At 33.2% G+C, this 16,949-nt stretch overlaps 1 protein-coding gene across 1 annotated transcript in view; it reads right to left on the bottom strand.

Annotated features, from left to right (window-relative positions):
* Window positions 1–16,609, bottom strand: part of LOC149780123 (uncharacterized) — a 19,825-nt gene extending 3,216 nt beyond the window's left edge. Inside the window, exons 1-5 of the mRNA XM_089936893.1 lie at window positions 15,967–16,609; window positions 13,464–13,561; window positions 8,410–8,697; window positions 5,118–5,405; window positions 1–234 (exon numbers count right to left, since the gene is read on the bottom strand). The exon at window positions 1–234 is cut by the window's left edge and continues 3,216 nt beyond it. Of these exons, the coding sequence (XP_089793019.1) occupies window positions 98–234; window positions 5,118–5,405; window positions 8,410–8,697; window positions 13,464–13,561; window positions 15,967–16,208 (1,053 nt within the window). The 5' untranslated portion in view covers window positions 16,209–16,609 and the 3' untranslated portion in view covers window positions 1–97. The remainder of the gene's footprint in view (window positions 235–5,117; window positions 5,406–8,409; window positions 8,698–13,463; window positions 13,562–15,966) is intronic.
* Between the last annotated feature and the right edge of the window lie 340 nt (window positions 16,610–16,949).

Below are 16,949 nucleotides of genomic sequence, written 5' to 3'. Positions count from 1 at the left end.
AGGCTAAACAATATGTTACCTTTGCTACCTAAAATGTGAGACCTATGGCCCACAACCATCAGTTTAATACAGGCATGTTGCCAAGGAGAAGATGTAATCAACTAAGTTGACATGACCACTTGGATGCAGTCTTGGAGGCAACAGCACTGTGAGCTCTATCTATACACTCATGCAAGGCTTCCTCTGATTCAATCAAATCTAGCAGGATATGTCCGTCTAATTCTAAAAGCATACCTGCAAAAAAAATTAATTCTATTTTTAATTTTTAATGCATTCATCACCAACAAGTGAGATAATTTGTTTGTAAATATTAAAGGAAAGAATTTAACTGAAAAAATGTATTAATAGGACCTGAATCCAGCCCCCCCCCCCTCCAAGTACAACCCTCTAGTCAAACAGGTTCATAAAATTTTAACATGGTAGTCAAATTTTTATTAAATCTCATTCAAGCACCATCCCCCCCCAAAGTACAACCCTCTAGTCAAACATATTCAAAAAATCAATCCAGCCCCACCATGCAGTACAACCCAGTAGTCAAATATGTTAATAAAATCTGAATCCAGTCACATCTCCCAGGTACAAAACTGCAGTCAAATGTGTTTATAAAAGCTTAATAACCATACACCTAATACAACCCTGCAGTCAAATGTGGTCATAAAATTTAAATAAACAAATCCCTAATAAAACCCTGTAGTCAAATGTTGTCATGAAATCTTAATAATCATACCCCTAATACAGCCCTGCAGTCAAATGTGGTCATAAAATCTGAATCCAGCCACATCTCCCAGGTACAAACCTGAAATCAAATGTGGTCACAAAATCTTAATAACCATACCCCTAATACAACTCTACAGTCAAATGAGCTCATAAAATCTTAATAACCATACCTCTAATACAACAATGTAATCAAATGTGGTCATACAATCTTAATAACCATACCCCTAATACAGCCATACAGTCAAATGTTGTCATAAAATCTAAATCCAGCCACATCTCCCAGGTATAACCCTGCAGTCAAATGTGGTCATAAAATCTTAATAACCACACCCCTAATATAACCCTGCAGTCGGGGCCCCGAGTGGCCGAGTGGTCTAAAGCACTCTCTGTTATGGATCACTGCCATCTCACCTCTGTCTGCGTGGGTTCGAGTCTCAGAGTCAGCCAATGTGGGTATGTGAGAAAGCTTGCCAGTAGCTTCTCGTGGTTCGGTGGTTCTTTCCTGGGTTTTCCCGGGTTCTTCCTCCACCATTAATACTGGCCGCCATGTATAGCCTATCGTGTGCTGAAAAATGGAGTTAAACCCTACAACAACAACAACCATGCAGTCAAATGTGGTCATAAAATCTTAATGACCATATTTCCAATACAACCCTGCAGTAAAACATGGCCATAAAAGCTGAATCCACCACATTTCCCAGGTAAAAATCTTCAATCAAATGATTTTGTAAAATCATAATAACCATACCCCTAATATAACCCTGCAGTCAAATGTGGTCATAAAATCTGAATCCAGCCACATGTCCCAGGTAAAACCCTGCAGTCAAACATGTTCATAAAATCTTAATAATCATACCCTAATACAACCATAAAGTCAAATGTGTTCATAAAATCTTAATAACCATACATCTAATACAACCCTGTAGTCAAATGAATTCATAAAATCTGATTCCAGACCAAACCCACCTTTTATACAACCATGTTGAAGCATGTACATAAACTTTAAAAACCCACCATAAAACAATTGTAGTCCAATATGCAAGAGAAACTGACAAAAAGCAAAACTTAGTATTACTGAGACACAACATGTACATAACCATAACCTAATTTTGGATATGTTATGCTGTACACACCAGCATGCATTGTTATGTAGATTTATTTTGTCTTATTTGTTGGCTTTTCTTAATGACTGTATGTTATGTATATCTGTATTCTGTACTTGATCTGGTCCATAATCATGTTCAGGGTGTTCCTGACCAGTGACATTTATTTGTAAACAACTGAATACACAATTAGATATTTCTCTACATTTGTGGATGAAGTATTCATTCAGGTTGTTATTATTGGTAAACATGTTTATAGTCTTGATTCTGACTCTATACACTTCTAGAATGGAAGTTTCCATTAAGTGACACAGAATTTTCAGAAAATAATAATTGTAACTAAGTCAAGTAGAGGGGTATATAATCTTGTTTACCTAACAATTACTAATTCTTGTCTTAACATCTTGAAGCAGAATCAGTCTTATTGTTGTATTTAGATTTTCATTGGGTGAATTTATTTATTCAAATTATTATTCACTAGAATTACAGTTTTCAATAAATACTTATTCTTGGACAGAAATATTAATTTGGAATTATAGTGAATTCAGTCAAGGACAGTGCTGGATAATATTATCGTGATACATCAAAAGACTGTTAGCACATCATCACATTCCAGGCAATTGACACATTAGAACATTCATGACTCCAGGGACATCAACATATTCAATATTATAATTTATTTGGAATACTGTTGGAATTCAAAAGGGACTTCTTACATTTGGACTTGCACAAGAATTGTATGGACTATTTTGGATTTAATTCACAATACTATAAGTTCATTTTAAATGTCACACCAGGGATATACATTATTTGTCGAAATTTGACACTTGTTTGTTTCACTCTTTTCTTTTACTTAGCTTAAGACCATAGAGTCATAGCATTCAGAAACAATCTAGCATACTTGTGCCCAAAGCAAAACTTAATGGAAATCACTGAAGCATGAAACTGAGGTCATTATGCTAATTTTTATAAAATGCTGATTTACTCACCAAAATGCATATCTCAATAACCAGAAATGCCTGAGTAGCTGACCTAAATAAACTTCACCATCTAGTAAAGTGTAGAATATAAGTCACAGTGACATATAAAAATAAAATGGTAGTGTATTCATCAAGACACATAACAAGTTGTAAGACTCAAGCTACATCAATACATAAACCCCTTCCTCTTTTCTGCACACCCTGATAATATCAACTTTAATTATACTGCAAAGAAAGGCATGGATCTCCCTTGTTTCATAAAGAAAAATACCAATAACAATATCCAAGAATATTTCTTTTTTTGAATTTCGCTATAAATACAAGTCTCAATTTCCAACAATATTATTTAAGATAAGCACTTTGTATTTCCATGAATAAATAATTTGAATAAATAAATTCCATCCAAAATGAAATACTGGAAACAACAATTAGACTGATTTCTGCTTCAGACATTATTGCAGGTATAAATAGTTTTTACCTGTAAACACTCCTCTACCTGACCTAGGTCCCAATTACAATTTTCTAAAAAATGGAAAATTTCATTCAAGAAGATTTCAATTTTGTACAAAATAAATGTTAGTTATACTAAGGTCTGTTATTAAAATTATAACATGTCCCTGGTTCTGACCAAGATAATAATCCTAATATTTATCCCTCAGTAAGAAAAGGTAAAATATGCTGCTTACAAAGCTGTCATTTATAATTAAATAAAAACAATTTTAAATTACCCATAGCATATAATTAAATAAAAACAATTTAAAAACTCTAACAAACAATGCAAATTAAATATACATAACACTGATATACTAATTACATAAGTGTTTACTGCATTGTTATAATCAGCTAAAAGATGACCAGCTGTGTAATATCACATTGATTCTTTTGTGTCAAATCAAGTCAAGAAGTTAATAAAAAAATCACTAAACAACATGCAATTAATCTGTGCAGTCATGGCCATGTGTTAAGACAATTCATTTTAAGTGACCAAATAGTATGAGAGTAACATCACTAAGGTATCTAACATTAATGCCTTTTCCTAATCATTGATAAATTTGATAAAGGTCATCAAGAGAGCTAATCAAAAAGACATAATCCGTACTCAAGTTTCATAGATAGAGTTTGTTACATGAAAGCCAGATCCAAAGTTTGTAGTGAACTTAAAATTCTTAAGTTAGCATTGAATTGGCAGAATTGTCACAATTACATGAAAGTAAAGATGTATTCAAAAGTGAGTAACCATTATTTTGAGAAGAACAACAAAACTAATTTTTTCTTTTGCCCTAAATACTTTACAATTCAATACTGGATTTATAATAATTAACTCAGTTACAAGACAACCCTAGATTTATAGTAAATAATTCAGATACAAGACAACCCTGGATTTAAAGAAAGAAAATAGCAATAATTAACTCACAAGTCATCTCTGTAGTTAAAAATGCAGTCACAAGTCAACCCTGAAATTATTAACTCAGTTACTAGTCACCCTTGGAGTAACTAACTCATACAAGTCAACCCTGAATTAACTAACTCAGTTACAAGTCAACCCTGGATTTAAAAAAAGTAAATAATAGCTAACTCAGTTATAAGTTAACCTTGAATTTAATGAAAGTAAATAATAACTAACTCAGTTTTTTAACCCTGGATTAGCTAATTCAGTATCATAAACAAGTTTCACAAAATCATGGCATTGTGTGGAACATACAGTGCGTGCATGTGATTTGGATTTTTAATGCAGCTTTAAAAAAATTCAGTCATATTACTACAATGTCTGTGGTGTGGCAGATTATAGTGATGTCTAGCATTGGGGCATCATGCCACAGACATAGCATGATGTCCCACCCAGTCACATTATCCTGACACCAGGCTGACCAGTCCTAACACTAACCTCTTAATGCCAAGCACCTAGCGAGGCAGCTGTTAGTACCATTTTTATAAGTCTTTGGTATGATTTGGCCTGGGTTCAAACCCATAACCTCCCACATCTGAGATGGACGCTCTAACCAATAGGCCACCGAAGCAGTCTGTAGGGTATACAGGAGTAATAAATACATCCACATCTTTTTAGATTCATTAACAATCCATGGATTCCCGACACCTGTTAGATTCACCAGCATCCCGTGGAGTAACCACCATACATTTTCAAGTTCATCAGCAACTGATGGAGTTCCAACATCCTTGTTTCATCAGATTTGATGGAGTCCCAACATCCATTATACACCAGTTATGTTTCCACACTATATAGGTTTATCACACATGTAAAGATATACTAAACACTAAAAGTGAATGATTTGATTTTAAAACATTGCAAAAGACATACCTGTAATTTCTGTTGCTTCTTCAGGGTAAGTTTTGTCCACCTTTTCAAATAAAATTTCACCAAGTTCTTCCTTGTCTTTAAAATGCCTTAAATCTGCTGTGTTTGTAGGATTTTTATATTTCACAGATTGGTTGCCATAGTGATCTAAGGTAGGATCAATGACACAGGCAGATTTGTTTATTAATGACTTTATACAAACATGTCTGGCCTTATCAACTGCCTTTTTCATCTCGGATGGTGAAGCCAACAATTGCTTTATATGTTTCTCTTCTAGTTCAAGTATCATACCTGAAACATTGAAAAGGGAATATTACTGGAAATATCCTGTATTACATTCAACTTCCCAATCACCAAAGCATAATCTGAAATTGCCTTGTGCATCCTCATTTGCCACAGACCACCAATCCTCATGCAAAACAAAGTGAATTAATAACTATTGGTTACAAAACAAAGTGGACTGATGACTGCTTGCTACTAAAAAAGTGAATTAATGATTACAACCTTCTAAATAAAGTGGACTGATGACTGATAGCTACATAACAAAGTGGACTGATTACTACTAGCTACAAAACAAAGTGGACTGATGACTGATAGCTACATAACAAAGTGGACTGATTACTACTAGCTACAAAACAAAGTGGACTGATGACTGCTTGCTACTAAACAAAGTGGACTGATGACTGCTGACTACAAAACAAAGTGGACTGATGACTTGTCAAAACAAAGTGGACTGATGACTGCTGGCTACTAAATAAGGTAGACTGATGATTGCTGGCTGCTAAACAAGTGGACTGATGACTGCTGGCTACTAAACAAAGCAGACTGATGACTCTTGTCAAAACAAAGTGGACTGATGACTGCTGGCCACTAAACAAAATGGACTGATGACTCTTGTCAAAACAAAGCAGACTGATGACTGCTGGCCACTAAACAAACTGGACTGATGACTTCTGGCTTCAAAACAAAGTGGACTGATGACTGCTGGCTACTAAAGAAAGTTGACTGATGACTGCTGGCTACTAAACAAAGTGGACTGATGACTCTTGTCAAAGATGCTTATGTCAACAAGATCATCAATAATACATTATAACTCACCCATCCCTTTTTTTCCCTCTTTTATAAATCACTGAAATATGTATGTACAAATCACTTTTCTTCTTTCATTCAAAATTACTAGGACCTACTGACACCAAAAAAATAAGACCACTCTGGTGGCCTAGTGGTTAGAGTCTCTGCCTCAGATGCGGAAGGTCGTGGGTTCGATCCCCAGCCGAGTCATACCAAAGACTTACAAAAATGGTGCTTACATCTACCTCGCTTGGCGATCAGCACTAAGAGGTTAGTGTTAGGAGTGAACGGCCTGGTGTCAGGATAATGTGACTGGGTGGGACATCATGCTACATGTCTGCGGCATGATGCCCCAGTGTTACTTAGGCATCACTATAAACTGCCACACTGCAGACATCGTAGTGATATGACTGAATCTTTTTTAAAGCTACGTTAAAAATTCAAATCACACACACAAACACCAAAAATCAACAATATTCTTCCTTAAGCTAAATGTACAACATTGACAAAAGTCAAATGTAAGACATCCACAAAAGTCAAATGTGACATCCATAAAAGCCAAATGCAAGACAACAACAAAAGTCAAATGTGACATCCATAAAAGTCAAATGTAAGACATCAGCAAAAGTCAAATGTAAGACATCCACAAAAGCCAAATGTAAGACATCCACAAAAGCCAAATGTAAGACATTCACAAAAGCCAAATGTATGACATCAATAAAAATCAAATGTAACATCCATAAAAGCCAAATGTAAGACATCCACAAAAGTCAAATGTATGACATCCACAAGAGCCAAATGTATGATATACACAAAAGCCAAATATAAGACATCCATAAAGTTTGGTCCATTTCTGTGATGCATAGTGGCAGACTCGTAATTCAAGGATTCTGGGTTTGATACCCGCCCAGATCAGCTGCCTAAGGCACTTAGGTTCCAGTTTTTCTGCATGGTGTTGAAAGTGCCATTAAAACCAACAAATGTGATGTAATAATAATGTTATTGTGTGGATATCAAATGTTATTGTGTGGATATCATTTTACTTTTTTCACAGTCACATTTACCTTTTCAATGATAAAACTGTTCATGCCATGTACAAGGCATCCCCCCAAAAATTGGTTTAGGTATATTGTGTAGAACTAATGGCTTCTTCTTCATTCCATGTACAAGGCATCCCCCCTAAAATTGGTTTAGGTGTGTTGTGTAGAACTAATGGCTTCTTCTTCATTCCATGTACAAGGCATCCCCCCAAAAAATTGGTTTAGATATGTTGTGTAGAACTAATGGCTTCTTCTTCATTCCATGTACAAGGCATCCCCCCAAAATTGGTTTAGGTATGCTGTGTAGAACTAATGGCTTCTTCTTCATTCCATGTACAAGGCATCCCCCCAAAAATTGGTTTAGGTATGTTGTGTAGAACTAATGGCTTCTTCTTCATTCCATGTACAAGTCATCCCCCAAAAAATTGGTTTAGGTATGTTGTGTAGAACTAATGGCTTCTTCTTCATTCCATGTACAAGCCATCCCCCCAAAAACTGGTTCAGGTGTGTTGTGTAGAACTAATGGCTTCTTCTTTATTCCATGTACAAGGCATCCCCCCCAAAAATTGGTTTAGGTATGTTGTGTAGAACTAATGGCTTCTTCTTTATTCCATGTACAAGTCATCCCCCCAAAAATTGGTTTAGGTATGTTGTGTAGAACTAATGGCTTCTTCTTCATTCCATGTACAAGGCATCCCCCCAAAAATTGGTTTAGGTATGTTGTGTAGAACTAATTTTGTTGTGCAGAAAGCATCAGTCTTCTTTTCATGGGGCCTTGAGTGGCTGAGTGGTCCAAAGCGCTCACCATGATGGATCACTGCCATCTCACCTCTATCTGCATGGGTTTGAGTCTTGGGTTTGGACAATGTGGGTATGTAAGAAAGCTTGCCAGTAACTTCTCATGGGTAGGTGGTTCTTTCTGAGGTTTTCCCGGGTTCTTTCTCCACCATTTATACTGGCCGCCATGTACAGCCTATCTTGTGCTGAAAAATGGCATTAAACTATATATAAACAACAACAAATCTTATTTCCATCACAGTGACATTGATCTTTGATCATTTGACCCTAAAACTGATAGGGTTTTCTTCCATTATTGACAACCAATGGAGTTGTTGATATCATTATGATCTCATCATCACCAAAAGTGAACAATTTTTGCAAGTAAAACATTGTCAAATACATACCTGTAATTTGTGTTGCTTCTTCTGGATAAATTCTGTTCACCTTTTCAAACAAAATTTCACCAAGTTCTTCCTTGTCTTTAAAATCCTGTAAATCTGCTGTGTTTGTAGGATTTTTACATTTCACAGATTGGTTGCCATAGTGATCTAAGGTAGAATCAATGACACAGGCAGATTTGTTCGTCAATGATTTCATACAAACATGTTTGGCCTTATCAACTGCCTTTTTCATTTCAGATGGTGAAGCTAACAGCTGCTTTATATGTTTCTCTTCTAGTTCAAGTATCATACCTGAAACATTGAAAAGGGATTATTACTGGAAATATCCTGTATTACACTCAACCTCCAGATCAGCAAAGGGAATTTTACTGGAAATATCCTGTATTATATTCCACCTCCCAATCACCAATGGGATTATTACTGGAAATATCCTGCATTACATTCCACCTACCAAAAGGAAATACTACTGGAAATATCCATAATACAACCTCCCAATCACCAAAGTGAATATTACTGGAAATATCCTGTATTACATTCCATCTATCAAAAGAAAATGCTACTGGAAATATCCATAATACAACCTCCCGATCACCAAAGTGAATATTACTGGAAATATCCTGTGTTACATTCAACCTCCCAATCACCAAAGGGAATATTACTGGAAATATCCTGTGTTACATTCAACCTCCCAATCACCAAAGGGAATATTACTGGAAATATCCTGTGTTACATTCAACCTCCCAATCACCAAAGGGAATATTACTGGAAATATCCTGTGTTACATTCAACATCCCAATCACCAAAAGGGAATATTACTGGAAATATCCTGTATTAAATTCAACCTCCTAATCATCAAAGTATAATGTTGTGCCTCTATGGTCTTTAACTAAGTAAAAGAATGAACTCAACCAACAAAATTATTAAAATCAACTAAAACATTTTTTCTCTAAGTTACAATGTGAAAATTCAAGAGGAACTTACCAGGGCCCAGCAATGTGGAATAAATTGCCCACTGAACTTAGACACAAAGGCATGGTGATCACATTCAAGAGGGCTCTCAAAACTCACTTATTTTGACTGCAAGAACAAACCTAAAGAGTAATAATGTTTCCTACCTGAAATATTCTCAGCATGTTTTTTATTTTTTAATGTTTTTCTAATTTCATGGTGTTTGTTTTTGTAATAACATTATTATATGTTTTTTATCTTATAGGTGTTGTCTAATGTAAAGCGCTTAGAGCTTCTAAGGATTAGGCGCTACACAAAGTCCTCATTATTATTATTGTTGTGAATTAAATCACAAATAACCCAAATTTTGATATCACAATTATGAAAATATAGAGAGTTCCATAATGAATTCTAATACTGAATGTACTAATATACCAATAGTCCTGAATGTACTGATGTACCAATAGTCTTGATGTATCAAAATGATATAATACAGAATGTTCCTTGAACGAATTCAGAATAATCCTAAAATCAGGTTTCATCTGAATAAGTCAATGAGCATTTAGAAATTCCAAAGATTAATTGCTAAATAAATGATTACTCTCAAATTATATCTGAACACAACTATTAATAATTTCACAAACTGGTTGTAATATAGCATTAATCATTTTACTACAACCCCATATAAAAATGTAAGACATAATAAAATGTCCAGGATGTAGGTAAAAAGTTTGTTTCCAGAATATTCTATGTGTATATTTGTGAATAGACTAGACCTTGAACTCAAATATCAGTAAAAAATATTAAAAATAAAAAATAAAAGTCAGGTAGGCCCTAACTACTCTATTCTCAATTACAGACAAAGGTCAAGCAAACCAAACAGATTAAACATACATAACAATAAACAGAAATCTCTTGTCCATTTCAACTGGCCACGGGTCATGAATTCACTTCATTCCACATTTTAAATGCTGAACAAATTTTTTTCAAAACCCTTGGGTATTTTAGATTCATTATGTGAAAACTTAGATGATTTAAACTATGTTTAAGGAAACTAAATTAAGGGGTTTTCTTTCCAACTCTTTTCACATGAAGGACAATTCTTGTTTAAAATATTACATCAGGTCATTTATTCTATTTCTAGCTAGATAATTAAATCCAAGAAATGTCAGAGATGTTCATATTATAATTGCTGTTGATGCCCAATCACTGATTGAAAACCAACATTGTAAAATATATTCATATAATAACTACTGTTAATGCCCAGTCACTCACTGAACACAAACACTATAAAAGATGTTCATATTATAATTGCTGTTAATGCCCAATTATCACTGACTGAACACCAACACTGTAAAAGATGTTCATATTATAATTGCTGTTAATGCCCAATCACTGACTGAACACCAACACTGTAAAATATGTTCATATAATAACTACTGTTAATGCCAAATTATCACTGACTGAACACCAACACTGTAAAAGATGTTCATATTATAATTGCTGTTAATGCCCCAAACACTAAATGAACACCAGCACTGTAAAATATGTTCATATCATAATTGCTGTAAATGCCCAATCACTGACTGAACACCAACACTGTAAAATATATTCATATTATCAGTGCCATTAATGCCCAATCACTGACTGAACACCAACACTGTAAAATATGTTCATATTATAAGTGCCATTAATGCCCAATCCCTGATTGAACACCAACACTGTAAAATGTTCATATTATACCTGCTGTAAATGCCCAATAACTGACTGAACACCAATACTGTAAAATAAGTTCATAGTATAACTGCTGTTAATGCCCAACCAAAGTGACTGAACACCAACAATGTAAAAAATGTTCATATTGAAACTATCGTTAATGCGCAATCACTGACTGAACACCAACACTGTAAAAGATGTTCATATTATAATTGCTGTTAATGCCCCAATCATTAACTGAACACCAACACTGTAAAAAATTTTATTATAACTACTGTTAATGCCAAGTCACTGACTGAACACCAACACTGTAAAATATTTTTATATTATAACTGCTGTTAATGCCCAATCACTAATTGAACACCAACACTGTAAAAGATGTTCATATTATAATTGCTGTTAATGCCCCAATCATTAACTGAACACCAACACTGTAAAATTTGTTATTAAAACTACTGTTAATGCCAAGTCACTGACTGAACACCAACACTGTGAAATATTTTTATATTATAACTGCTGTTAATGCCCAATCACTAACTGAACACCAACACTGTAAAAGATGTTCATATTATAACTACTGTTAATGCCCAATCACTGACTGAACAACACTGTAAAAGATGTTCACATTGTAGTTGCTGTTAATGCCTAATCACTGACTGAACACCAGCACTGTAAAATATGTTCATATTATAACTGCTGTTGATGCCCAATCACTAATTGAGCACCAACACTGTAAAAGATGTTCATATTATAACTACTGTTAATGCCCAATCACTGATTGAACACCAACACTGTAAAATATGTTCATATTATAACTGCTGTTGATGCCCAATCACTAATTGAACACCAACACTGTAAAAGATGTTCATATTATAACTACTGTTAATGCCCAATCACTGATTGAACACCAACACTGTAAAAGATTACTGTTAATGCCTAATCACTGACTGAACACCAACACTGTAAAAGATGTTCATATCTTCATATTATAACTGCTGTTAATGCCCAATCACTGACTGAACAACAACACTGTAAAAGATGTTCATATTATAATCTGTTATGTATCTCTATAATTATATGTATTATTTTCATGATAACAGTGATGAAAGTTTGTCATCTACCTTCACGAAAAACAAGATTTGATAATCTAACTAGGGTGGCCACAGCAATGCAAGTGCAGAAAGATCATTTTCTATGTTTAGGAAATTGCAACTGACCCCTGCACCACATTAAAGACGCCTACTGAACTAATGAAAGCAAAAAAGATAGCCCGAAATTAAGGCTATATTCCACTCTCAAATGAAATTTAAAGACAGAAACTTGCTGCATTTCTTTATTATCTAATTGGTTGGAATTATATGATTGTGCATGAACATGTGTGTGCACATATATGTAGCGATGATATTTAACAGTGGTAAGTCTCCCAATTATATTTTGTTTGTAAGTGCAATAAATGCATCACAGAAAATAGATGTTATTTTCTTTTATTTAAATTTGACTTTCTAGTCATTTTCTATGAGATAATATGAAAAGATAGCTTATTGTCAATTGCACAAGGGGCCCCTGGTGGCTGACTGGTATATGAGACAGCTTGCCAGTAGTTTCCTATTGTTTGTTGGTTCTTCGTAGTGTCTTTCCAGGTTCTTACCCCACCAAATATATTGCCTGCCATGTATAGCCTATCAAGTGCACAAACATGGCATTTAAACCACAAATCCATGCACAGACACAATTTGATGATATCGCTTTTTGGGGGTCATGCACACTGATCCCCTCTGGGACCTCAAAATACATTTGTTCAGGAATATGGTAGATACGATGGCCTAAAGCTCCAAATATCTTGGACTTGACAGAACCCAATAATACATAAATGCTACATACTGTTATTCCAATAAAAAAACTTCTTTTTATTCCATTTAATTAAACCTATTCACACAAAAAGACACATTTATCCAGTGTTTTTGGAGTCGTACAAATACTTTTCAAATGCCACCTGTCTATAAAACAAGCAATTTCAAATAATAAATTTAGCCCTGTACACAAAAAAAAAACTGGAAACCTGTACAATAATCAAAATAACAAGACCTGTACAATAATCAAAATTACTGAAAACCTGTAAAATAATCAAAATAACTGAAAACCTGTACGTTAATCAAAATAACTGAAAATCTGTACAATAATAAAAATAACTTATAACATATACCATAATCAAAATAACTGAAAGCATGTACGATTATCAAAATAACTGAAAAGATGTACGATAGTCAAAATAACTGAAAACCTATACCATAATCAAAATAATTGAAAACATGTACGATTATCAAAATAACTGAAAACCTGTGCAATAATTAAAATAACTGGAAACCTGTACAATAATCAAAATAACTGAAAACCTGTTATTTTCTCCTGGAGGTGGATGTTCTGCTCTAGCTGACTGACCGATTCATGCAAGTTCTCTGCTAAAGATTCATCTCTACTACCCATGGATAATCTGCAACCAAGATGAATCTTGTTCACTGATTAAAACAGCTTCATAATATTTTCCATAGAATTAAAGTTATAAACAAATTTAATACCCCCCTCCCAAAAGAAGTCCCTTAAAGCCACTACTGGCTACCACTGAAAATAATTTTTCAGGAATCAATGACAAAAAAATTTCTTCAGTCCTTTTTTAAAAAGTATTGTTTCCCTGATACTGAAATCATCCAAGATGTTCTTGAAGGGAAAAATACCCACAAACAAGCGAAAATGGAACTGTAGTACTTTTTAATTAAGATTTTCACAAGAAAAAAAGCAGAATACAAATCTAAGTAATGACTTCTGAACCAGAACTGGATATCACAAATGACTTTGAACCTGATATAAATTAAACAAGGCCAGTGAAATTTCAGATAGCGTCATTATATACCCAAATACTAAGTTTGCTCATTATACCCCCACTTCAAGAGGCAGGCTTTACACAGGATTCAGTTTGATAATATATCCATTCTTCTTCTGCTACACCTTGACCTAATTCTCATCCATTTGTAAATTCATATATTTGCAATTCTCCTAATAGTTTCTTTTTCTTTTTCTTACATATATTTGATAACTGTATTCTTACATTCATCTGAAACATTTTATTCTTATATTCAATTGAAACATTTTATTCTTATATTCATTTGATACATTTTATTCTTACATTCATTTGATACATTTTATTCTTACATTCATTTGATATGTTTTATTCTTATATTAATTTGATACATTTTATTATTATATTCAATTGATACATTTTGTTCTAGTATTCAACTGATACATTTTATTCTTATATTCATTTGATACATTTTATTCTTACATTCATTTGATATGTTTTATTCTTATATTAATTTGATACATTTTATTATTATATTCAATTGATACATTTTGTTCTAGTATTCAACTGATACATTTTATTCTTATATTCATTTGATACATTTTATTCTTACATTCATTTGATATGTTTTATTCTTATATTAATTTGATACATTTTATTATTATATTCAATTGATACATTTTGTTCTAGTATTCAACTGATACATTTTATTGTTATATTCAATTGATACATTTTATTCTTACATTCATTTGATATGTTTTATTCTTATATTAATTTGATACATTTTATTATTATATTCAATTGATACATTTTGTTCTAGTATTCAACTGATACATTTTATTGTTATATTCAATTGATACATTTTATTCTTACATTCATTTGATGTTTTATTCTTATATTAATTTGATACATTTTATTATTATATTCAATTGATACATTTTGTTCTAGTATTCAACTGATACATTTTATTGTTATATTCAATTGATACATTTTATTCTTACATTCATTTGATATGTTTTATTCTTATATTAATTTGATACATTTTATTATTATATTCAATTGATACATTTTGTTCTAGTATTCAACTGATACATTTTATTGTTATATTCAATTGATACATTTTATTCTTACATTCATTTGATATGTTTTATTCTTATATTAATTTGATACATTTTATTATTATATTCAATTGATACATTTTATTCTAGTATTCAATTGATACATTTTATTCTAGTATTCATTTGATACATTTTATTGTTATATCTAGTCCTATATGTACTTACTAATATACATCTACCTCTGTTCATCTGATTAATTGTCTATTCCTTTTATAGCTTTAATTATAATGGTACTGTTTGTTTCTCTGTTTAAATGCTTATTCCTTATTATAGTTATAAGACTTACTGAGGAAATCAAAATGAATAAAATTAATGTCATTCACAACAAAAAAGAAATTATTGACAGCACGATCGAAAGGCAAAAAATCATGAGTGAAATGACACAAACTGGTAAAGATCATTTATTTTTGTATAGCTAAAAAATATGCACAACTGACAAATTTCAGGCATTCATTTTTGAAATGCTGAAAATGACTATGCGTCAAAACTGGCATGATAAGGTAAACCAGTACATATATTATAAATTAAAGAATACAAGTTGCTACATAATGTTGAGAAATGTCCATGCATTATATAAATTATGAGTCCTTACAGAATGTAAAACTATATGTACTATAAAAACGATACACGTCGTTACAGAATTTTGAAAAATATGTTTTGGGGTATTAGAATGATATGCACAGCATCACATACTCCTAATTGTAACCAGCCCATTTTCATATAATTCTGCCATTGCTGAAAATGATGAAAAGGCTGATTGAAGCACACAAAAATATAAAATCAATGTCTAAACAATAATGGATTCATTAGCTACAACAAGAATAGTCCTACATGTAAGACATAGCACATTTTGATTTTGTTGAGATATCAGCGTCGGGTCTTACAGGTAGGACTACAACAAGAATAATTTCAAAAGCAACTTACCCCCTGAAAGATTCCAAAACTTTGTCAACTGAATTTTTTAAAACCACAGTGTTTCCTAACATCATGTGTATCTCCTTGTTGCTGTTACAGTCCATTAAAACTCTGGTAACCTTCTCTACAACGTGCCCAGGCCAATCAGGCATGGTTTCAACTATTTTTGAGTGTAAATGCTCTGCCAAAACATCCGCCGTTGTGGGAATATAGTCCATTTTTGACGACTTGTATATTGTACGAATTATCATGGCACAAGCAAACCAGGTGTCATTTGTGCTGTTATCAATGTGCGACAACTTGGACTGAAACTGGAAAAAATGTTAATTTTTACTACCGACGTGGCCATGGGCGCAGCCATTTTGGCATTACTAAATTCTCAACTGCAGGAATCCTATTCCCGGCAAAAGGAATTCAGACTTAAATATCCGGTCACACGCAACGCTGCATTCAATACAATTTCCAATATTCTCAACAAACAAACAAATTTTTTAAACAAAAATGGTCTTATTATTACGACCACTGTCATTATTATTATCTTTTGAAGCTGACACATTTTCTTTTAAATATTTCTCCCAAGGTCGTGCTGTATATCCATCAGAAAAACTCGTTAATATTTTCCCATACAAATGCAGTATCCTATAATTACTAAATAAACTTTAGAAATCTATGCCGCTGTTATCATCGTATATCGTCCCTTGATCATTCTGACCTACTAAAATAGAACAACTGCCCAAAATATACTAATGGGGGGACGGGGAATGACAGAGTTTTCTGTTGTTCAACAAATCCACAAATAAAACCCGTTACCATTTCAACTCTCTGCCTGTCTGGAAAATTCCAACAAGTGCGGTTCTCATTAGGGCGGGTGTTTATTTGATCTAATACATAATAGACATACTTCATTCTGCAGCGTGAATGCCAAATACACATATAGAATGGAAAAGGAAAGAAATTTATTTCCAATAATGGTTGCCACACTTATCAACCTT

This window comes from Sinohyriopsis cumingii, chromosome 16 (genome assembly GCF_028554795.1).
Source record: "Sinohyriopsis cumingii isolate HCF-2022 chromosome 16, ASM2855479v2, whole genome shotgun sequence".
Taxonomy (NCBI): Eukaryota; Metazoa; Mollusca; class Bivalvia; order Unionida; family Unionidae; genus Sinohyriopsis; species Sinohyriopsis cumingii.
This window is presented reverse-complemented; position numbering and strand designations above follow the sequence as displayed.